This window comes from Rutilus rutilus, assembly GCF_951802725.1.
Source record: "Rutilus rutilus genome assembly, chromosome: 24".
In the NCBI taxonomy this organism is placed as follows: Eukaryota; Metazoa; Chordata; class Actinopteri; order Cypriniformes; family Leuciscidae; genus Rutilus; species Rutilus rutilus.
In genome coordinates, this window is record NC_140228.1 from 30,233,018 (window position 1) to 30,258,017 (window position 25,000).

Here is a 25,000-nt window from a genome sequence, read left to right on the forward strand (position 1 = left end):
TTGGAAACAATCATTATTTTTGCAATTCTATCTGGAGACATTAATGCATATATCTATGCTTCTCTACACTAATTTCATAAAATAGCTATGACTCCGCCCACACGAGCAGGGACTCCGCCCACACGAGCAGGGACTCCGCCCACAGCACAAAGAGCGGCCCCTCAGATAAATCAAGCTGTAAAAGTTTCTCTCTTTCACTCTCCTCTTCATGTTTTGTTTTGAGGGTAAATCAATGGCGGGTGCCAGCAGGGCTTCTAAAGGACTCTTCTCCTCTTCTCAAAGTCTCTTCAAAGCATCGGCTGTCCATTAGGATGAAACGTTCTGGCGATTACCATCTGCACGTTCCCTCCTGGCTCGCTCTCTAACAAGGTGTCATTATTCTCTCCTCCTAATCTCCTCTTTTACACACACCCGTCTCCCATCTGATGGGCTTTTAGCTTTCCTTCGGCTCGTTCTTTAATGCTGTTTTCTGTATGTTTTGATCCTGTGGTCACTGGCAGGACAGTGTTTCTCTGGGTTGGAGAGGGTTAACAGCGCTCCTACTACTGACTGACCCGCTTTAACTTCATCAAAAGCTCCATTCAGAAGTGTGTTTCATGTCCTCGGTTCTGTGTAAGTCGGTTTGGGACGAAGAGCGCGAAACAAACTAAAAGAGACAGCTTTTATTTGCTCTTTTTCAACTCTTTTTTCACCTTCAAAGGAAGAACATCTCACCATTATTTATCCAGAACAGCTCCACAATAACATTTGTGTTTGCTTTTATTCATGCTCGTTTTGAACGAAATGATATTTTTCAACTTTCTCCATGGTAGATGTTTGAGCCTAATATGATCATTTAAATATGGCAGTCACTCAGTATAATATTACCATCTGAAGTTATCAAAAAAAGGATCTTCACATATTAAAAAAATAATTAAAGTATGAAATAATAGAACTGGTGCTCTTCGTGTGGTGGTCATAAATGACCGAATGTTTATATTTTATTTAAATGAAGGGAATGTACTATATTTTAGTTTGATAATGTTTTTTTATTACATTTTTTGTATTTTTAGGGGATTTTATGGCACTACATTATATTTATGCTGTATTTATAATCTATTTATTCACTTTTTGAGCATTGACCTGAAACTGTGGTAAATCTTGAACGCTTTAAAGCACAGACTGAAGTTTGATCTCTTTTCAAAGACGACACTTGGCAGATTATTGCTGAAGTGAAAAAAAGTTTTTAAAAAAGTGAACTTAAAAAAAGTTACAGGATTTTACGTTTATTGTTATGAAAAATGAACAAAAACACTATTTTAAATTTTTATATGAAAACTGTATTTTCAAGAAAATCAAAGCCATAAATCTAAACAAGTTGTGTTAAAAATTTTAGTCTGATATCTCAAAAAAGGATCTTTCAGTGAGATGTTGTTCGGCTGCAGTACCAAACGCTTCCACTAGAGGAAACTCGTCTCATTCATTTCCAATGCGTCATTTCTGACCGCGAGGAGCTCAAGTGTGACTATTTTTTCCAGGACCGTTTAACCTATTCCAGTCATGTCCGTGATTTTTTGTGTGTTCACACAGCAAGTGTCAAAACCTTTACCACGTTTCGTACCATTCCGCACTTTTCCACAAAGTAAAGCTGCCAGTTAATTCATCTGGCACATTTATTAATAAAAAAAGACTGCAATGAAAATTAACACATTAACGCAAATTAACAATTCATGCCCCTGCCCTGTACATAAATTCCAAATGTATGTAATATTACTGACAGAATTTTTGTCATGTCTCTTCAGTGATTCACTTAATATCCTTTAGTCAGCAAATAGTGATTATATGCAATTAATTGGATATTTTTATTATCTCTCTCAAACAGTATTCAGATAATAACCAGGGATTTTATATAAGACCATTGACAGTCACATTCCCTTTTGTTTCAACTCAGATTTGTCCTTGAAAGGTCTGAGACAAAGAACCGCTTTGACTTCATTACATATTTGTGGAAGCCTTTCTCTATATGGCCGAAGCTGCATTTTAATGTCTTCATATGTTTTTGCATCAGTTGTGTTGGTGTGAGTGTGTCGTACCTGTTCACACGCTCCCTTACACTGAGGAAAGTGTTCTGCAGCATGATGGCAGCAGGAGGGATCTGGAGAGAGAGAGAGAGAGAGAGAGAGAGAGAGAGAGAGAGAGAGAGAGTTACTGCAAGTTCAGTCCATTCCATCCAATGTACTCCCAACATATTTCACTTTAAGCCCCGCTGACGGAGAATACCTTTTGTCGGCACTTTGTATTCACCCATAAATAGTCAGTCTACTGTGTAGGTATCTTGAAATGGGCAGTTGGCAGTTAATCATTATGGGATTTCACTTCTCCTCACACTATATATGGACATTTACTGAAGCTCTGGCTAGATTTAAATCAACATCAATGCTATACTCGAAGAAAAGTCCATAAAAATAGCTGTTAATATGAAGACATTTTCTGAATCGATTTCACAGGTGTTTTATCCATGTTTTGAATCACTCTTTGCACTGCATCGTGTTTTAGGGTGAAATTAAACATCTGTAAACATAACAGATAATGTCCGGGGCAGAATATTACCAGCACCTTTTCCGTTTTTGTTTTTCTACAGATTCTTTTTCCTACAGTGAATGAATTTCCTGAAAACCCCAAATAAAGATAAAAATATTCTTTGTCCTGGTGCAAAAAAACTACAGGAGAAACATCAGTTTGAACCGAGAGTCAAAGTTTGAACTTCCTACTATAGGAAAACAATGTAGAATGAGACCTGAACTTTACAATATAAAGCAATTGCGAATAATTTTATCAGTGTGGCGTTGCATTCAGACAGATGTACAGCTAATGATAAAACTTAAATTGAAATGCACTAGGGTTCTATATAAATGAACTATAATAGTAACAATAACAGTAACTGTAACACTAATAGTAACATTAACTGTAACAGTAACACTAACGTTAACTGTAACTGTAACTGTAACATTATCAGTAACACTAACTTTAACTGTAACACTTATAGTAACACTAACGGTAGCAGTAGCTGTAACAGTAGCAGTAACACGAACACTAACAGTAACACTAACAGTAACTGTAACAGAAACAATAAAAGTAACACTAACAGTAGCTGTAACAGTAACACTAACTGTAACACTAACAGTAACACTTAACACTAACAGTAACCGTAGCAGTGGCAGTAACACTAACGCTAACAATAACAGTAGCCGTAACGGTAACAGTAGCAGTAACACTAACATTAACAGTAGCGGTAGCAGTAGCTGTAACACGAACACTAACAGTAACACTAACACTTACAGTAACACTCACAGTAACAGTAGTGGTAGCAGTAGCTGTAACAGTAGCAGTAACACAAACACTAACAGTAACACTAACAGTAGCAGTAGCGGTAACAGTAGCAGTAACACTAACAGTAACACTAACAGTAGCAGTAGCGGTAACAGTAGCAGTAACACTAACAGTAACACTAACAGTAGCAGTAGCGGTAACAGTAGCAGTAACACTAACAGTAACACTAACAGTAGCAGTAGTGGTAACAGTAGCAGTAACAGTAACACTAACAGTAGCGTAACACTAACAGTAACAGTAGCAGTAACACTAACAGTAGCAGTAGTGGTAACAGTAGCAGTAGCAGTAACACTAACAGTAACAGCAGCGGTAACAGTAGCAGTAGCAGTAACACTAACAGTAACACTAACAGTAGCAGTAGCGGTAACAGTAGCAGTAACACTAACAGTAACACTAACAGTAACAGTAGTGGTAACAGTAGCGGTAGCAGTAACACTAACAGTAGCGTAACAGTAGCAGTAACAGTAACAGTAACACTAACACTAACAGTAGTGGTAAAAGTAGCGGTAGCAGTAACACTAACAGTAGCGTAACAGTAGCAGTAACACTAACAGTAGCAGTAACACTAACAGTAGCAGTAACAGTAGCAGTAACAGTAACAGTAACAGTAACACTAACACTAACAGTAGTGGTAACAGTAGCGGTAGCAGTAACACTAACAGTAGCGTAACAGTAGCAGTAACAGTAACAGTAACACTAACACTAACAGTAGTGGTAAAAGTAGCGGTAGCAGTAACACTAACTAACAGTAGTGGTAACAGTAGCGGTAGCAGTAACACTAACAGTAGCGTAACAGTAGCAGTAACAGTAACACTAACACTAACAGTAGTGGTAAAAGTAGCGGTAGCAGTAACACTAACACTAACAGTAGCAGTAGCAGTAGCAGTAGCAGTAACACTAACAGTAGCAGTAGCAGTAGCAGTAACACTAACAGTAACACTAACAGTAGCAGTAGCGGTAACAGTAGAAGTAACACTAACACTAACACTAACACTAACAGTAACAGTAGTGGTAACAGTAGCGGTAGCAGTAACACTAACAGTAGCGTAACAGTAGCAGTAACAGTAACAGTAACACTAACACTAACACTAACAGTAGTGGTAAAAGTAGCGGTAGCAGTAACACTAACAGTAACACTAACAGTAACAGTAGTGGTAACAGTAGCGGTAGCAGTAACAGTAACAGTAACAGTAACAGTAACAGTAACAGTAACACTAACACTAACACTAACAGTAACAGTAACAGTAACAGTAACACTAACACTAACACTAACAGTAGCGGTAGCAGTAACACTAACAGTAACACTAACACTAACAGTAGCAGTAACAGTAACACTAACAGTAACACTAACAGTAACAGTAGTGGTAACAGTAGCGGTAGCAGTAACAGTAACAGTAACAGTAACAGTAACAGTAACAGTAACACTAACACTAACACTAACACTAACAGTAACAGTAACAGTAACACTAACAGTAGCGGTAGCAGTAACAGTAACAGTAACAGTAACACTAACACTAACAGTAGCGGTAGCAGTAACAGTAACAGTAACACTAACACTAACAGTAGCGGTAGCAGTAACACTAACACTAACAGTAACACCAATGGCGCTTTTCCACTGCATGGTACGGCACGGTTCGGCTCGGTACGGTTCGACTCGGCGCGGAACGGTTCGGCTCGCTTCGCTTTTCCACTGCGTGGTACGACTCGACTCGGTACGGCACGGTTCGGTTCGCTTTAGCTCGGTTGCTTTTCCATTGCAGTTAGTACCGCTTCAAAATGGGTGGGACTGATCGTTATAGTTGCCGCCTCTACTGCCATGACATCATTGTAAACGCGCCACATTTCAAACGCACAACACAGGGGATGGTGCTCTTGATTCTCGGCATGTGGATGTTTTTAAATTAAACGTTCTTATAATGGTTTACTATATGGAATGAAAATTCTTAACGTGTAATTAAACGTTGCGTTCATATTCTGGGCTCATCTGATTTTTTGTACATAGCATAGCCTACTTTGTTATGATTTTAGTATCATAATGATTAATAAATGCACGCACAATTATCCGTGAACTTGATTTGAGCAAATGCCTTTCAACTTGTGTGTGCAAAATTCAGAATTAAATGAATGTGCAGCAATCAAATAGTTTGCAAAATTTTGCAAAAAAACACATAAATTTGTATTAGCCTACTGCCATTGAAAAAGCGCATTTAGTTAATGTTATGTTATTTTTTTTCCATCTGCCTATGTTGATTATGAAAAGTGAACAGCACGAGTAGAGAGACATGGAGCGAGTCAGACATAATTTTGACCACTTAATTAAGTTTTGTTTTGTAGAAAACATTTCTTTAAAGTGAATTTCGTTTTGTATAAATTGTATCTTCATTTTAATAATTTTTTCATCAAACAATTGCCTGGATTAAATAAGAAGCAAAATAGACAATTTAATCATTGAGGCGCCCGAGCGGTCACTTGCATTGTACGTTAACTGGAGCGCATCTCATCCTCAAATACACAAAGCTTGAAATGTCTTTAAACGAAATAATTCAAAACAAAAAGAAATAGGCTACTCTCTTATGTAATCCATTATGTGCATTTCTCTCTATAGGCGCGTTTACTACGAATATGGCGATCGTCAACTTCATCTTTGCCATGCACAGACACTGACAGAAAACACTTTTATAAATAAAAATCAGTGCACGCGTTTTAATAAAATTAAAACTTTAATTGTGATCATTAAAATAATTGAATATTAAATATTTTGTGGCCAAGGTTTGCTCATTTATTAATAGTATATATATATAGGCTTTAAATAGGCCTAATTTTATTAAATTGAACAAGCGCAAAATTCAGCATTCAATCAAATATTCAAAAAGACTTAATAATAATAATGTTATTTCAACATAATATCTCGTTATTTCGACATAATGTGCGTGCAACAAGCAAGATGTGCGTTTGTAAATCCGGGGACGCGTGCAGTGATTTTTATTTATAAAATAGTGTTTTCTGTCTGTGCATGGCAAAGATGAAGTTGACGATCGCCATATTCGTAGTAAACGCGCCTATAGAGAGAAATAACATTATTATTATTAAGTCTTTTTGAATATTTGATTGAATGCTGAATTTTGCGCTTGTTCAATTTAATAAAATTAAAACTTTAATTGTAATCATTAAAATAATTGAATATTAAATATTTTGTGGCCAAGTTTTGCTCATTTATTAATAATATATATATATATATATATATATATATATATATATATATATATATATATATATATACACACATATGTGTGTGTGTGCCCTCAGCACATATGCGTTAAAAATTATCCGGCGCCGCCCCTGACTGCAAGAAACAGTTTACAAGAAACTTTTTAACTGCAAGACACTACAGCGTTGGCTGTTGTCTACTGGCTATTTAAATCTAGCGGGTTTGTCTCGTGCATGGTCTCGTGTCGCAAATACAATGACACTGGTAGTGACGATTCTGTCTGACCAATCAGTGATCTTCAGTGTTTTCACGTCACATTTTAGTACCGGTACGGTACGCTTGGAACCTCAACAGAGGTGGTACCATTTAAAGCGAGCCGAAGCGAGCCGTACCGTACCGTACCATGCAGTGGAAAAGCGCCAAAGCGTGCCGTACCGAACCGAGCCGTACCGTACCATGCAGTGGAAAAGCGCCATAACAGTAGCAGTAACAGTAACAGTAACACTAACAGTAACAGTGGTGGTAACAGTAGCAGTAACACTCACAGTAACACACACTAACAGTAATGCTAACAGTAACACGAACACTAACACTCACACTAACGCTAATGCTAACCTTAACGCTAACGCTAATGCTAACGCTCACGCTAACACTAACACTCACGCTACCGCTAACGCTCAAGCTCACGCTCACGCTCACACTCACACTACGCTCACGCTCACACTCACTCTACGCTCACGCTCACGCTCACACTACCATTCACACGCTCACTACACTCACGCTCACGCTAACTCTCACACTACACTACCACTACCACTCACACGCTCATGCTCACGCTCACGCTCACACTCACACTACACTAACACGCTCACGCTACCGCTCACGTTACACTAACACTCACACTCACACTACGCTCACACTCACTCACACTCACACTCACTCTACGCTCACGCTCACGCTCACGCTCACACTCACACTCACACTACGCTCACACTCACACTACGCTCACACTCACTCTACGCTCACGCTCACGCTCACGCTCACGCTCACACTCACACTACACTAACACGCTCCCGCTACCGCTCACGCTCACTCACACTCACACTCACTCTACGCTCACGCTCACGCTCACGCTCACACTCACACTCACACTACGCTCACACTCACACTACGCTCACACTCACTCTACGCTCACGCTCACGCTCACGCTCACGCTCACACTCACACTACACTAACACGCTCCCGCTACCGCTCACGCTCACGCTCACACTACACTCACACTCACACTCACACTCACACTATGCTCACGCTCACACTCACACTCACACTCACACTCACGCTCACGCTCACACTACACTACCATTCACACGCTCACTACACTCACGCTCAACGCTCACACTCACACTCACACTCTCACTCACACTCACACTCACACTCACACTCACACTAACACTTACACTTACACTAACACTAACACTAACACTAACACTAACACTAACACTCACACACTCACACTCACACTACACTCACACTAAAGCACCAGACAGGAATTTCAGAGATATCCAACAGGAAAATGCTTGTGAGAATGCGATCAGACTGAGAGACGACGTGAAGCAGAGCTGGAGAAGCGCTATTGTGCGTGAGCGACTGTTTGCTTATAATAATCACAAGGGAGAGTTGTGGCTTTGAAAACTTAAGAAAAACATATTCTCATCTGTTTATGCTCCTCCGGAAAAAGTCATCATTATCAAAATGAAGTACTTTCATCTCAGCAGAGACTCATCCAGGCTGATTCCTTTCATCAGTGTGATTGGATCTGTCTTGTGTGCACTGCTAAGTGCTCTTCTTCAGGGCTGTAGTGTGCTTCTCTGGACGATCTGCTTTCTGTCTCACAGCATCTGGCTTTCAATGAGCAGAAGTGAGAAATGCCTTTCCTTTCATGCTTTCCACACCGGTTTATCGAGCTGACACCAGTGCTTTACCGAGCTGACACCAGTGCTTTCTGAACGCGTGTGAGAATGGACATGCAGTGCGAAACGAGTTGTTCTTCTGAGGCCGAGGAACAGAAGTAACCCACTGAATGAACGCAGTCGTCTGCATTGATGGCTTCACTGACAGCAACATTCATGATGATATACAGTCACAGTGTGAGTAAAAGGAACACTAGTGCTTTAGTGTACTATACTATACACTACTGTACTATATTTAAGTGAAAGGTTTATTTAACTTCAGATGCATTCAGTGCATGAAGTCAGTGATCCATTAGACAAGAACATTCTCGTCTTCTGTTATCCCAACACTGACTGGGAAGTCTGAAGCTGCTGATAGATTGGGTTGAGCGGCTGTCTTCAGTGTGTTTGCTTCCTGATCGAGTCAAATCTATTTTTTACTACATGTAAAATACTTTTCAAGACAAATTTTTTTACTTTTCAAGTACATTTTTTACAAAAATGATTATTAACTCAACAATATCATAAAATTTTAACCACATGACTTTTTACAACCTAAACTAACATTGCCTTATTATAAAAAGGACAAATTATCTGATCTATATTGACTTATTGACTTTTTTGGACACAGTCTATGACATCATTTCCTGTTTTTGCATGTTTCTGCATGTTGGTCACTCATAACTGATTAGGCAAAGTTTTTTTCAAAAATAAGCAGCAGTAAATCAGTTTTGTTAAGATTAATTGTAAATAATCTCAATCATAATAATAATCATGATATATATATATATATATATATATATATATATAATGTGTGTGTGTATATATATATATATATATATATATATATATATACATACATTTATTATATATAAATATATAATGTGTGTGTATATATATATATCATGATTATTATTGTGATTATTATGATTGATTATTATTATGAACATGATATATATATATATATATATATATACTAATTTGACCTTTTTAATGTCTTATTAATATTATTATTAAAAATAATATTATTAATCATAATTTTAAACCCTTTTGATTTATTATTATTATTATTATTATTATTATTTACAAACATAAACAATTGTATCATTTTAAAATTATTATATAATTAAAATGATTATTATTATCATTATATTTAATGTTTTAAAATAATAATTATTTAAAATAATAAAAGTTTTACTTTTGTGTTATCATTATTATTATTTAAGATGATAATAATAATACTAGCAATTTTAACATTTAAAAAATATTATTTAAAAAATAACAATAATAATAATACCAAATTACTTATTACTTATTATCCCGGTCCAGCATTAACATGTGTGAGTGTTTCTGAGTATCTCAGTCACTACTGTGAGCCTGTTTTACTGAGGAATATAATAATGGCACATCAAAGGCATTCCCGTCTTCATCTCTCCCTCTTCCTCAACACTCCTGAACATCCACTTCACCAACATCCCAAACGCTTCTGTTCCCGAGTGTGCTTCACTCCACTGGTTCCAGCAGCTCCCGTGAGTAAAGCAGAAGGTAAAGGAGAAGGTAAAGTGAGTAAAGGAGAAGGTAAAGTGAGTAAAGCAGAAGGTAAAGTGAGTAAAGCAGAAGGTAAAGCAGAAGGTAAAGCGAGTAAAGAAGAAGGTAAAGTGAGTAAAGGAGAAGGTAAAGTGAGTAAAGCAGAAGGTAAAGTGGGTAAAGGAGAAGGTAAAGTGAGTAAAGCAGAAGGTAAAGTGAGTAAAGGAGAAGGTAAAGTGAGTAAAGCAGAAGGTAAAGCGAGTAAAGGAGAAGGTAAAGTGAGTAAAGCAGAAGGTAAAGTGAGTAAAGGAGAAGGTAAAGTGAGTAAAGGAGAAGGTAAAGTGAGTAAAGCAGAAGGTAAAGTGAGTAAAGGAGAAGGTAAAGTGAGTAAAGGAGAAGGTAAAGTGAGTAAAGGAGAAGGTAAAGTGAGTAAAGCAGAAGGTAAAGTGAGTAAAGGAGAAGGTAAAGTGAGTAAAGGAGAAGGTAAAGTGAGTAAAGCAGAAGGTAAAGTGAGTAAAGGAGAAGGTAAAGTGAGTAAAGGAGAAGGTAAAGTGAGTAAAGCAGAAGGTAAAGTGAGTAAAGGAGAAGGTAAAGCGAGTAAAGCAGAAGGTAAAGCGAGTAAAGGAGAAGGTAAAGCGAGTAAAGCAGAAGGTAAAGTGAGTAAAGGAGAAGGTAAAGTGAGTAAAGGAGAAGGTAAAGTGAGTAAAGCAGAAGGTAAAGTGAGTAAAGGAGAAGGTAAAGTGAGTAAAGCAGAAGGTAAAGTGAGTAAAGGAGAAGGTAAAGTGAGTAAAGCAGAAGGTAAAGTGAGTAAAGCAGAAGGTAAAGTGAGTAAAGGAGAAGGTAAAGTGAGTAAAGGAGAAGGTAAAGTGAGTAAAGGAGAAGGTAAAGTGAGTAAAGGAGAAGGTAAAGTGAGTAAAGGAGAAGGTAAAGTGAGTAAAGCAGAAGGTAAAGTGAGTAAAGGAGAAGGTAAAGTGAGTAAAGGAGAAGGTAAAGTGAGTAAAGCAGAAGGTAAAGTGAGTAAAGCAGAAGGTAAAGTGAGTAAAGCAGAAGGTAAAGTGAGTAAAGCAGAAGGTAAAGTGAGTAAAGCAGAAGGTAAAGTGAGTAAAGGAGAAGGTAAAGTGAGTAAAGCAGAAGGTAAAGTGAGTAAAGGAGAAGGTAAAGCGAGTAAAGGAGAAGGTAAAGTGAGTAAAGGAGAAGGTAAAGTGAGTAAAGCAAAAGGTAAAGCGAGTAAAGGAGAAGGTAAAGTGAGTAAAGCAGAAGGTAAAGTGAGTAAAGGAGAAGGTAAAGTGAGTAAAGGAGAAGGTAAAGTGAGTAAAGCAGAAGGTAAAGTGAGTAAAGGAGAAGGTAAAGTGAGTAAAGGAGAAGGTAAAGTGAGTAAAGCAGAAGGTAAAGTGAGTAAAGGAGAAGGTAAAGTGAGTAAAGGAGAAGGTAAAGTGAGTAAAGCAGAAGGTAAAGTGAGTAAAGGAGAAGGTAAAGTGAGTAAAGGAGAAGGTAAAGTGAGTAAAGCAGAAGGTAAAGTGAGTAAAGGAGAAGGTAAAGCGAGTAAAGCAGAAGGTAAAGTGAGTAAAGGAGAAGGTAAAGCGAGTAAAGCAGAAGGTAAAGTGAGTAAAGGAGAAGGTAAAGTGAGTAAAGGAGAAGGTAAAGCGAGTAAAGCAGAAGGTAAAGTGAGTAAAGGAGAAGGTAAAGTGAGTAAAGCAGAAGGTAAAGTGAGTAAAGGAGAAGGTAAAGTGAGTAAAGCAGAAGGTAAAGTGAGTAAAGGAGAAGGTAAAGTGAGTAAAGCAGAAGGTAAAGTGAGTAAAGGAGAAGGTAAAGTGAGTAAAGCAGAAGGTAAAGTGAGTAAAGGAGAAGGTAAAGTGAGTAAAGGAGAAGGTAAAGTGAGTAAAGGAGAAGGTAAAGTGAGTAAAGGAGAAGGTAAAGTGAGTAAAGGAGAAGGTAAAGTGAGTAAAGCAGAAGGTAAAGTGAGTAAAGGAGAAGGTAAAGTGAGTAAAGGAGAAGGTAAAGTGAGTAAAGGAGAAGGTAAAGTGAGTAAAGGAGAAGGTAAAGTGAGTAAAGCAGAAGGTAAAGTGAGTAAAGGAGAAGGTAAAGTGAGTAAAGGAGAAGGTAAAGTGTGTAAAGGAGAAGGTAAAGTGAGTAAAGCAGAAGGTAAAGTGAGTAAAGGAGAAGGTAAAGTGAGTAAAGGAGAAGGTAAAGTGAGTAAAGGAGAAGGTAAAGCGAGTAAAGCAGAAGGTAAAGTGAGTAAAGCAGAAGGTAAAGTGAGTAAAGGAGAAGGTAAAGTGAGTAAAGGAGAAGGTAAAGTGAGTAAAGCAGAAGGTAAAGTGAGTAAAGGAGAAGGTAAAGCGAGTAAAGCAGAAGGTAAAGTGAGTAAAAGAGAAGGTAAAGTGAGTAAAGGAGAAGGTAAAGCGAGTAAAGCAGAAGGTAAAGTGAGTAAAGGAGAAGGTAAAGCGAGTAAAGCAGAAGGTAAAGTGAGTAAAGGAGAAGGTAAAGTGAGTAAAGGAGAAGGTAAAGCGAGTAAAGCAGAAGGTAAAGTGAGTAAAGGAGAAGGTAAAGTGAGTAAAGCAGAAGGTAAAGTGAGTAAAGGAGAAGGTAAAGTGAGTAAAGCAGAAGGTAAAGTGAGTAAAGGAGAAGGTAAAGTGAGTAAAGCAGAAGGTAAAGTGAGTAAAGGAGAAGGTAAAGTGAGTAAAGGAGAAGGTAAAGTGAGTAAAGGAGAAGGTAAAGTGAGTAAAGGAGAAGGTAAAGCGAGTAAAGGAGAAGGTAAAGCGAGTAAAGGAGAAGGTAAAGCGAGTAAAGCAGAAGGTAAAGTGAGTAAAGGAGAAGGTAAAGTGAGTAAAGGAGAAGGTAAAGTGAGTAAAGGAGAAGGTAAAGTGAGTAAAGGAGAAGGTAAAGTGAGTAAAGCAGAAGGTAAAGTGAGTAAAGGAGAAGGTAAAGTGAGTAAAGGAGAAGGTAAAGTGAGTAAAGGAGAAGGTAAAGTGAGTAAAGGAGAAGGTAAAGTGAGTAAAGCAGAAGGTAAAGTGAGTAAAGGAGAAGGTAAAGTGTGTAAAGGAGAAGGTAAAGTGAGTAAAGCAGAAGATAAAGTGAGTAAAGGAGAAGGTAAAGTGAGTAAAGGAGAAGGTAAAGCGAGTAAAGGAGAAGGTAAAGCGAGTAAAGCAGAAGGTAAAGTGAGTAAAGCAGAAGGTAAAGTGAGTAAAGGAGAAGGTAAAGTGAGTAAAGGAGAAGGTAAAGTGAGTAAAGCAGAAGGTAAAGTGAGTAAAGGAGAAGGTAAAGCGAGTAAAGCAGAAGGTAAAGTGAGTAAAGGAGAAGGTAAAGTGAGTAAAGGAGAAGGTAAAGCAAGTAAAGCAAGTAAAGCAGAAGGTAAAGTGAGTAAAGGAGAAGGTAAAGTGAGTAAAGCAGAAGGTAAAGTGAGTAAAGGAGAAGGTAAAGTGAGTAAAGCAGAAGGTAAAGTGAGTAAAGGAGAAGGTAAAGCGAGTAAAGGAGAAGGTAAAGTGAGTAAAGCAGAAGGTAAAGTGAGTAAAGGAGAAGGTAAAGCGAGTAAAGCAGAAGGTAAAGTGAGTAAAGGAGAAGGTAAAGCAGAAGGTAAAGTGAGTAAAGGAGAAGGTAAAGTGAGTAAAGGAGAAGGTAAAGTGAGTAAAGCAGAAGGTAAAGTGAGTAAAGGAGAAGGTAAAGCGAGTAAAGGAGAAGGTAAAGTGAGTAAAGCAGAAGGTAAAGTGAGTAAAGGAGAAGGTAAAGCGAGTAAAGCAGAAGGTAAAGTGAGTAAAGGAGAAGGTAAAGCAGAAGGTAAAGTGAGTAAAGGAGAAGGTAAAGTGAGTAAAGGAGAAGGTAAAGTGAGTAAAGGAGAAGGTAAAGTGAGTAAAGCAGAAGGTAAAGTGAGTAAAGCAGAAGGTAAAGTGAGTAAAGCAGAAGGTAAAGCGAGTAAAGCAGAAGGTAAAGCGAGTAAAGCAGAAGGTAAAGTGAGTAAAGCAGAAGGTAAAGCGAGTAGAGGAAGTCCCAAGAGTGTTTGAGACACCAGGATCTCTGCAGGAACTGAAGACAACATGAAAGAGAGGCGGTTTGACGGCCTCAAATAAAGGTGATCAAAAACCAATGAGAAGCAGACGAGAACCAGGCATACATGTGTCAACTGCTCCCCATGAGGATCCCATCAGCTTCAAAGCCTTACACACACACACACACACACACACACACACACACACACACACACACACACACACACACACACACACACACACACAACTGGAACAGATAAACCCTTCACTAACCTGTTGATAACCAGTTCTGTGTAGTGTTTGAATCAGGGAATGCGTGAAGTGATCAGATGTATTTAATGAGCCACTTTGGTTACAAAAAAGTTGTCTTTACTAATTTTTCTGGGCCGGCAAGTGTCAATAACATAGAAGCCTATGGAGGAGTGAGCCAGCCATCTCAGATTTCATCAAAAATATCTTAATTTGTGTTCCGAAGAAGAACGAAAGTCTTACGGGGTTGGAGCAACATGAGGGCGAGTAATTACTGACAGAATATTCATTTTTGGGTGAACTAACCCTTTAATACAACGAAGGAGACTGGTTTAATCAACAGAAACACAAAATATTATGTTCTCTGAACCACATAAATTATTATAAGTTGATTTGACAAAAGAAAAAAATGTTGTGATAAGTCATGAAAATATTTTTTTTACAGTGTACACAAAATGTTGAGAATGCAGAGATAAAGACGTGAATATCTCTCCTTGAGTTGACTTGAGAAAATGCTGTTTTTTAAAGAATAAAACGTGATGTTACGAAAGCGTACACAATGTTGATAAATTGAAGGATTTCAAATTGGTCAAATTGTTTTCAAATTAGCATAAAAGGGCAGCCACAAGTGGTAAAAAGGAAGGAAAGTAGGGTGATGTGAGTGTCTTTGTTCGGGTCGGGTCGGGTCTCCTAACGAGCTGGGGTTTTAATGACCCGCTGAAGGTGCACTGGAGCATTCAGAGCTGTGGGCTTTGTGTTCGAAGAGAGGAACGCTAGACATTCAGCTCAGACCGACGCATTGCTGATGCTGGGGAATGATGAAGAAGCCATGGAAACTGCAGGAGTGGCAGTGGAGTAAGAGTTTCCCTGAGTCTCGTGGAGAAAACACTGCGTCTGTCGCTTACAGCTTTACATTATACACGTGCAGGGTGAACTGTGCAGTGAAGCCGACTGCGTCTCGCAGCGAGACCTTTAATGAACAATGACAGATACACACAGATCATAATGATGGTGACTGGGAGACGCGGCCCATTAGTGAACGCAACATCGCGTCAACCGTATTGAGGAAAGCAAACAAAACATAAAGATATGCTATTCCTTCATGTTTTTAGAAAGTGTAAAACACAGAGCTACAGATCATTATCCAGATCCATGGGAAGAAAGAGTGAGCTTGAGCGAGAGGCGTCCGAAACATGGTCGGTTCTCTAAAGAACGTTTCAGTGAGCAGTTCTTTCTAACATAAGAAGATTTAACTCTTTCCTCGCCACTGATGGAATTTTCCAGCAATCCATGATCTGATTGTTGTACGGTGCACATCTTCTGAAAGAGTACTGAATCTCTGGATCAAAACACTGGAGAAGAAGAAGCAGAAATCTTGCATGCCAATGTATCCTAAACTGTGTGTGAGATTAGAATAAGTGTGTCCCAAAGCGCTGTATGTTGACAAGAGTATGCCAAAAGTCCCCAGACGGTCTACTATCTCCGGTGGATCCGTGTTCACTATAACGGCTAATATTACCCATGATCCATTGGAGGAGGATTCGGTTCAGAACTACAAACACAAATAAAATAGTTAAAAACGAATAACATGGCCGATGACAGACCATTAAATAGAGAGGTTTAGATAAAGGGGTTTGAGTGACTAATAATGAACATTTAACCTGATAAAAAAATGTAATGTTTTTAATGTTATCCATGTTATGTTTCATCTGCAACAACAGTGTGAACTTTTATAAAGAGGAGAGTGACTGGCAGATCAACGTTCTTCTTCTTTTCTCTCTGATACGGTAGGAAATTTAATGACATGAAATGCGGAGGATGTTCACTGTGAGAAGATGATTGACAGCTCAGTTTACAGTGACAGGATGTGTGTAAATATGCGACAGATCGGCCGTTAAAGACACAAATTTATGACGTGATAGTTTGTCCAAAATACTCTTTTGCTACATACTCTAAAGTATGTACTTTTTCTTTACAAAACATGTACATACTACTAGGGCGTAGAATAAGTAGGCAAACTGGGACGCAGCAAAGTGATAGAAGCATTGCTGACACACAGAAAATAATGTGATCATCAACATTAAACAGCATATAAATCAAAACTGCCTAACGTTACTGAAATGTCTTTGACAAAAACACGATTTTCTCAGCTTTTTGTTTAAAATGTTGCTTTTTTATGAAACTTCCCCACATTTAAGTGTTGAAAATCAAAGAATGCATAAAGCTAGAATAAAATGTTTGTTTGTTTAAAAGCTGAGGGTCTGTTCTTTCTTTTGATATATTGCATGTTCAGATAATCAATTACACAACAAAATATTCTGGGGGCCATTAAAAGTTTGTGAAAATCATCAAAAATGCTGAAAGTGACTGGAAACACTTTTTTTAAATGCTGGCGGGGAAAGAGGTAAAGATGAAAGATTCCACATGGAAACGTTGATGCAGAACCTTTATTTTTAAGAGTAGAAAGGAGAACTAAATGCATCCCATAGCTCAACATGCAAGAAAATAATTATTACAATATGTTTACACTATTTATTGAAACCCTAAACTCCAATAAAACTCATACATGCTTAAACACTAACATTTACATGAGACCTAGTGTTCAGAAACTTCCATAACTTAGATATAAACAATGTGAGTCACAAGATGCCATTTTTCCTAAAAAGAACTAAAAATAAGAGTTATCAATATTACTTGATGACATGTGAAGGGGTTTTTACACAACAGTGGGCCGTTTTATTCAAAAGTCAGACATAATGTTTGAAATGGTCATGAAACGCTAAATTATGACTTTAAATATAACAAAATACCTTGACAACAATAAATAAAAATCACTGTAAGAAATGCAAGACATGACATCTTTAAGATAATTTTTTTGGATAGAATTAATATTTCAAGTCCTAGGCAGCATGAACATTAGCTCAATACGCAAAACACCCTCACTATTTATTTATTTTAATATTATTACACTAAATATTAGTCACAGTTGGTTAGCTGAGGCAGCATCAGTTTACTTGACAATAAACACACAGGAGAATCACAACCAACTAGACGTAAACGAGAACAACTCAAACTAAAGGCTATAAATACAGAGAAACTAAAGGGCTGAACAAGGAACAGGTAAGTCAAATCAATCAAACAATGAGTCGCTATGACAACAAATGAGAGCATTCTAGAAACCATGGAAACAAACTACATGTCCATGGAAATGAAACAGAAACCAAACTGAACGTTATAATATTGCACAGTTTATTGAAATGAGCTGAAAATGTCTTGAATTTCAGAAACTCTACACTAACATACAGTATGAGCGCCGCATCTGCGAACCATTCAGAAACTTTAAATCTAGCAGAGGTACGAGGATGAAGTAGAGCGAGATGGTTTAAATGGTCATGAAAAACAGAATTACGACTTTCATGGTGCTAAAACACTGATAAACATTGAGCTCTTGAAACATGAGAAAGAAGAATCAACCTGTCAAAGCAGCAGCAGAGCATTAATGGAAGAGCATCTCTCAGTTCAGCGTGAGTCTGTTATGCAGTTTCTTCAACAATGCCTATTGTTACGCAGCACGAGTGTGAGCAGGCAGATGATGTCACACACACACACACACACACACACACACGGATGGACAGAGGTAATGGAGGACAGTCCTGGATGAGCTCGACAAATAAACAATGACCAGAGTCAACAAAAGCAGTGAGTGACAGAGGCCAGCTGTAATCCTGTCAGCCTGTGAAGAAGCATGTGCTGTCGCTCAGTGGGGATCCGGACACACACAATACAGCACAAAACACACTCGCTGCGACACAATACAGCACAAAACACACTCGCCTCGACACAATACAGCACAAAACACCAGGCTGACTCTGGGACAATACACTCGCTGTGAGATGTGCGCCACACACCGCTATACACACCGCTGCAGACTCTCACAGGCAAGACTTCATCCAGGAGTTTATGCTTTTCTGTGCAGTGTGACTAAAGACAGTCCTGTTCTTCCTTTCCCTTGTGGAAAATAGGCTAAAAAGATCTGCTAATTTTCCCAAAGATACAATTCATTCATGCAATTTCCTGAATACATCTATTCCAAATTCATCTAAAAAGAAAGAAAAGAAAACAGATGTCAGGGTGATGCAACTCTCCTGATACTATAATGGGGAAAAAGCCTCATCAAAATAATGTACAATATGAAAATAACTTACTTTGTCTCACAGTAATTACGTTAGTTGCTAATTAGATACTTTTTATCCAAAGCAACTTCCGAAACACTACTGGCAGGAATAATGTCCAGGAGGAACTGTGGAACTTTATCTGAAAGTTAAAGCACAATCTTTGCGTGGGGTTTGAAACTTTTTCCATTAAATACTTTAACATATCTTCCGACCAAGCCTTCCGATCAGTTCTGAAGTGAATCCTAATGGATATTTCTGTCCTGTCTGTTGCTCATGTTCCTCTAAGACTTGATTTGAGGATTCCCTGTAAGACTTAATGAGAATTAGCCCTTATCTGCACTCAGTCTCATCTCAGACTGCATCTGTCGAGCTCTGAGATCCGAGTCGATCGTCTGAGTGTGTGTGTCAGTCCGAGATCCGAGTCGATCGTCTGAGTGTGTGTGTCAGTCCGAGATCCGAGTCGATCGTCTGAGTGTGTGTGTCAGTCCGAGATCCGAGTCGATCGTCTGAGTGTGTGTGTCAGTCTGAGATCCGAGTCGATCGTCTGAGTGTGTGTGTCAGTCTGAGATCCGAGTCGATCGTCTGAGTGTGTGTGTCAGTCTGAGATCCGAGTCGATCGTCTGAGTGTGTGTGTCAGTCTGAGATCTGAGTCGATCGTCTGAGTGTGTGTGTCAGTCTGAGATCCGAGTCGATCGTCTGAGTGTGTGTGTCAGTCTGAGATCCGAGTCGATCGTCTGAGTGTGTGTGTCAGTCTGAGATCTGAGTCGATCGTCTGAGTGTGTGTGTCAGTCTGAGATTCGAGTCGATCGTCTGAGTGTGTGTGTCAGTCTGAGATCCGAGTCGATCGTCTGAGTGTGTGTCAGTCTGAGATCCGAGTCGATGGTCTGAGAGTGTGTGAGTCTCCAGATCCAGGAGGAATCACAGGCTCTCAGTGGCAGATGTTCCCATTCATGATGAAGAAGGCCTGTGTCAGGCCTGACGGATGATGCCCTCCATGTGGGCATCACAGGCTTAATGGGATAGTTCACCCAAAAATGAAAATTAGCCCATGATTTACTTGCCCTCAACTCATCCTAGGTGTATATGACAATCTTCTTTCAGATGAATACAATCAGAGTTATACTAAAAAATGGCATGGCTCTTCCAAGCTTTATACTGGCAGTGGATGGCATTATATTTTTTGAAAATCCATCCATCTATCATAAAAGTGCATCTATCCATGATAAAAGTTCTATCCATGATAAAAGTGCATCTATCCATCAAAAAAGTGCATCTATCCATCATAAAAGTGCATCCATCCATCATAAAAGTGCATCTTTCCATGATAAAAGTGCATCCATCCATCATAAAAGTGCATCTATCCATCATAAAAGTGCATCCATCCATCATAAAAGTGCATCTTTCCATCATAAAAGTGCATCTATCCATCATAAAAGTGCATCTATCCATCATAAAAGTGCATCCATCCATGATAAAAGTGCATCTTTCCATGATAAAAGTGCATCCATCCATCATAAAAGTGCATCTATCCATCATAAAAGTGCATCTATCCATGATAAAAGTGCATCTATCCATCATAAAAGTGCATCTATCCATCATAAAAGTGCATCCATCCATCATAAAAGTGCATCTATCCATGATAAAAGTGCATCTATCCATCATAAAAGTGCATCTATCCATGATAAAAGTGCATCTATCCATGATAAAAGTGCATCCATCCATCATAAAAGTGCATCTTTCCATCATAAAAGTGCATCTATCCATGATAAAAGTGCATCCATCCATCATAAAAGTGCATCTATCCATCATAAAAGTGCATCTATCCATGATAAAAGTGCATCTATCCATGATAAAAGTGCATCTATCCATCAAAAAAGTGCATCTATCCATCATAAAAGTGCATCCATCCATCATAAAAGTGCATCCATCCATCATAAAAGTGCATCTATCCATCATAAAAGTGCATCCATCCATCATAAAAGTGCATCTATCCATGATAAAAGTGCATCTATCCATCATAAAAGTGCATCTATCCATGATAAAAGTGCATCCATCCATCATAAAAGTGCATCTTTCCATCATAAAAGTGCATCTTTCCATCATAAAAGTGCATCTTTCCATCATAAAAGTGCATCTATCCATGATAAAAGTGCATCTTTCCATCATAAAAGTGCATCTATCCATGATAAAAGTGCATCTGTCCATCATAAAGTGCTCCACAGGCTCTGCAGGGGTTAATAAAGGCCTTCTGAAGTGAAGCGATGTGTTTGTGTAAGAAAAATATCCATATTTAAAACTTTATCAACTAAAATAACTAGCTTCCGGCAGACGGCCGTACGCATCGATTTACAGCGAAAGAGTAACACTTGACCCGACGCATGACGTAAGGACGAACGCGCAGAGGATCGAGCAAAACAAAACACCAGTCACGAATTAGAGTCTAAAATGAGACTCTTTAAAGCGAAATGTGGGAGGAGCTTGAGTTTGTTGCCCAGCCCTGTGTGTTTGAGCCGCGAGAGGCGGCAACACATCGTCAAGCGTTACTCTTGCGGCGCAAGGCGACCTGCGTGCGGCTGTCTGCCAGAAGATAGTTATTTTAGTCTACAAAGTTTTAAATATGGATATTTTTTCTTACACAAACACATCGCTTCACTTCAGAAGGCCTTTATTAACCCCCGCAGAGCCTGTGGAGCACTTTATGATGGACAGATGCACTTTAATCATGGATAGATGCACTTTAGCCCTATTCGGACGGGACTAGTTTCACAGGGGGACGTTAGAGAAATTTCTGTTTCACAGACGTACTTTGAGATTTTAATCCTGTCCGAATCTGCCATGTCTGTCTTTTTCTCACACGACCTCTGTAAAAATTCCAGAGCAAATCACCTACTGTTTTTCGTCAAACTCGGCGCTCCTCAGAGAAATCTAATCCCGTCCGAATGCGAATGTCTGTGATTGCCGAAAATGTTTTTTTCCAAAACGCTTTTTCTTGTGTGTTTTGGTCAGCGTGAGCTACCGTACAATCTCTCGCTATCGCGCCGGTGTTCAAGTTTCTGCTTTTTGCGCACCGATAATGGATGATGATGTGTTCGGGACACTGAGAAGAAATAAAAAAATGAAATCAACAAGAAGAGCCAAATCACGTAAACTGTTAAGACTGGCTACTGTAATATCAGTTTCAGGTAAGATTACTTTCATTTCTGCACTTAATTACATAACGTGTAAATGATATAAGTTAAAACTTTTTATTATAAGAACCCAGTTCTATAAAATCATGATGATAAATGTATGTTTAGTTTTTTTATACTACAATTTTTATAAAATGTTTACAAAACACTAAATACATTTCAAAGTGCTTAATTTCAAAATACATTTGATCAAATTTCATACGCAATCCACGCATTCTGAACACGTGATCTTCTGCAATGCCCACATGTGAAACACAGACACTCCTACCTCGGTAATAAACACGGAGATGTTAGTCCCGTCCGAATCCGTACATGACATCACAGACGTAGGCTGATAAGAATTGTAACTCAAACGTCGTTTGGAAAACTAGTCCCGTCCGAATAGGGCTTTTGATGGACTTTCAAAATATATAAAGCCATCCACTGCCATTAGTGAATATTAACAAGTATGAAAGTAGTTATATTGCGTATTCTAAAATACTTGAAAATAATTAATATGAAATATTATGACAAAGTAAGTGTTCCTTTCTAGAATTTAAGTCTTTCATATTAATATTCTAAAGGATCCTTGCAGAAACCTGTGTGTTTCTGAGCGAACACAGTCCTCCACGAGAGGCCCTACAGTGAGGAGTCGAGGTTATTCATGCTCAAAACACGACGCGTATGTGGTGGAGCGTGTGAATGATTCATTAGACTTCCATTGGCAGAGATCTTGGGAACGGACACTCCCTTGGACTCGACCTCGACGTACGAGACTAAACGCAACATTAGCAATGCAGTCTAGATCTGTCCTTGGGTCTTCCTCGAGGAGCGTCCCTCAGTTCACACTGGACAGAAGTTATAAACTTATATTAAATTATGCAGCTGCAACATTTGGCTAGTTGGGCTTTACTTGCGTTAAACAGCATGAGCAGATTACTTCTGACACAGAGCTGGCGACAGGAGAGTGATGTTTTAGAGACAGCTCAACTACATACTTCAACTTAACGTCATTAAAAACAACGGCGTTTCAGAGGCGTTCAAAGCCTTCAGACCTCAAGAGCTGTTCAGGGATGAAACTTCACTGGTAAGAGTCATTAGAGTCATTAGTTCTGAACTCAAACCTGCCTAGTGTCAGAATCTGCTTATTGTCCTTCATGAAAACTCAGGGTTGATCTTGACGGCGTCTGTATGCCATTGTTTTCTGGTGAACGGGAGTTTTTGAGGCGACATGCGTTTCCTGCCTGTTCACTTTCGCCTCAAAAGCTTGTTTTCTTTCGGTCTGTCCGGAGAAGACAGGGTGTCACCAGATATGTTTCAATGGCAGGACTGTGAAGAAGACATCACCCGCTGCCCCGTCTTTACAATTCAAGGGCTCATACACACACACAATGTTGAATGGTGGATGATTCTTGTCTAGTTTTTTCTACCGGCTCCTGCATTCCTATGTGGCAGGGCCTTCAGAATAATGCCTGAGGGTCAAAGGTCATTTCCTGTGCATTAATAATTGAGGAATTTGACATAAACAAGGAAGGATGGAAGGATTGACCAGGAAGGAAAACACAAGGATAAAATGTAAAACACTCTCATTATTTTGACCGAATGCAATCGCTAAGCCAAAGTTTCAAATCTTTTTGACCAAGTATTAGTCAAGCGTGTGACTTCCTCTCTGAGCCACAACATTCCCAACCATTTCCCAAAGCCACTGCATTGGGTTTTCAAGTAGGACATTTGACAATGATTGAAGAGTTTGCAAATGTTCAGGAAGTAGAAAATAACGAAATAAGGGTTTTATAATCTCAGATCATCAGAAGATAAACGAACCAAGCCACTGTCAATCCCAGCGAACAGGGAACGTTCTGGCAAAGCTATGAACAAACGCTCTCTCAGTGACATTAATAGAACGTTTGTTAAACGTTAACTGGTCTTTAATGTTCTCAAAACAAAAACAATATTTAAACATCGTTCATGAAATATTTTAGTTGGAAATTTTGAAATGACTTTTGAATGTTCTCTGAACGTTCCCATAATGTTTCCAGAACGATCAAATGGATAACATTCGCATAACAAAGAAAAAACATTTTAAAAAAACTGGATGTTTTAAAAGTTCTGAGAACATTGTCAAATATTGTTTTTATAACTTAATAGGAACGTTCACAAAACGTTCTTTGAGCATGTTTTTGTTGGTTGAGGTACTGATTTGACAGAGTTCATGGGAATTCCTCTGAGGTGCAATAAAGACTGAAACTGCATGAAGATGCTGAAGTACAACATTTATAAAGCTTCCAGAAAAAAACCTACATTTGTGAAACTGAAACTCCTTTGTACGAACGCTCAGATGTGCTGTCTTCCACTGAAGCACGAGATGCTGTTTAGATCACAATCACGGTCATCGGCTTTCACACAAATATATATATTTTAATGTATCTAGTTGTAGCCGATCTGTTGGTCAGTAAGTTGATTAAAAGACCAACAACTTGCAAAATATTTACTTCAGAGTTTCTTGACTTTAAAGCGTTTTTGAAAGTTTAGTGAGTTTAGTGATTAAAAATAAAGACATATGGGATTGGTCAATGAAACGTCTCTCTCGACTACCAGATGCATTACTCTGGATCACTTCAATCGTGGTCCATTATGATCAGCTCGTCTCAATATTTTCAATGTAAAGTCAGAATATCTTCTGAAAGTTCACAGTGACATGAAAGTGCCAGATGGCGTTAAGAACATGAAAGACATGTGGGCATGGCATGTGTCCGGCTGTACACTCCTACATATGTCCGGCAGATATAAGCATACGATCAACTGAAAGCACGTGAGAGCTGGATCTTTCTCCACAGATGTTCCAGACTCACAGCGCCAACCCATCGGCTCCTCAAACCCAATAACACGACATCAAACGCGCCCAGTCCGAGCAGATCTAATGGCACACACAGAGAACACGGCTGTAATGGTTCACACGTGTGTATGTGGAGTAGGTATCGTACGAACGTCCTCCAACGTCACAATGACCAACCAAAACCTTGAAAAGCTGCAAAGAAATGTAGAATTCTGAATAGAATTCTTCCTAAACACTAAAAAACATGGTGGCCTTAACATGTGCTTCACTCCTTATTTCCCAGAAGAATGACACTGATTTTAAAGATGATTTTGATTTCCAGCGATGTCTGCCACCTCTGCTTCTCCTGTTCTCATACTTTTGAGGAGTCTAAATGGGTTGCAGATGTTTCTTCAAATAGGTAGAAAACATGAGACGCCTCTCGATCTGCTGGACGGGTTTCACCTCAAGGCAACGTTTGGAGGAAACACCACATGTATACTGTGAGAGGCAGAAACTGGCGAAACAACTGGTAAATAAAGGTTCAAAAGGTTAACAGGC

The 25,000-nt window shown here is 38.8% G+C and overlaps 1 protein-coding gene across 1 annotated transcript in view; it reads right to left on the reverse strand.

Moving 5' to 3' along the window:
* The window catches only part of reck (reversion-inducing-cysteine-rich protein with kazal motifs), a 72,933-nt gene that overhangs the window by 46,392 nt on the left and 1,541 nt on the right, over positions 1–25,000 (reverse strand). The window contains exon 2 of the mRNA XM_084398691.1: positions 2,073–2,134. Coding sequence (XP_084254817.1) covers positions 2,073–2,134 — 62 coding nt within the window. The remainder of the gene's footprint in view (positions 1–2,072; positions 2,135–25,000) is intronic.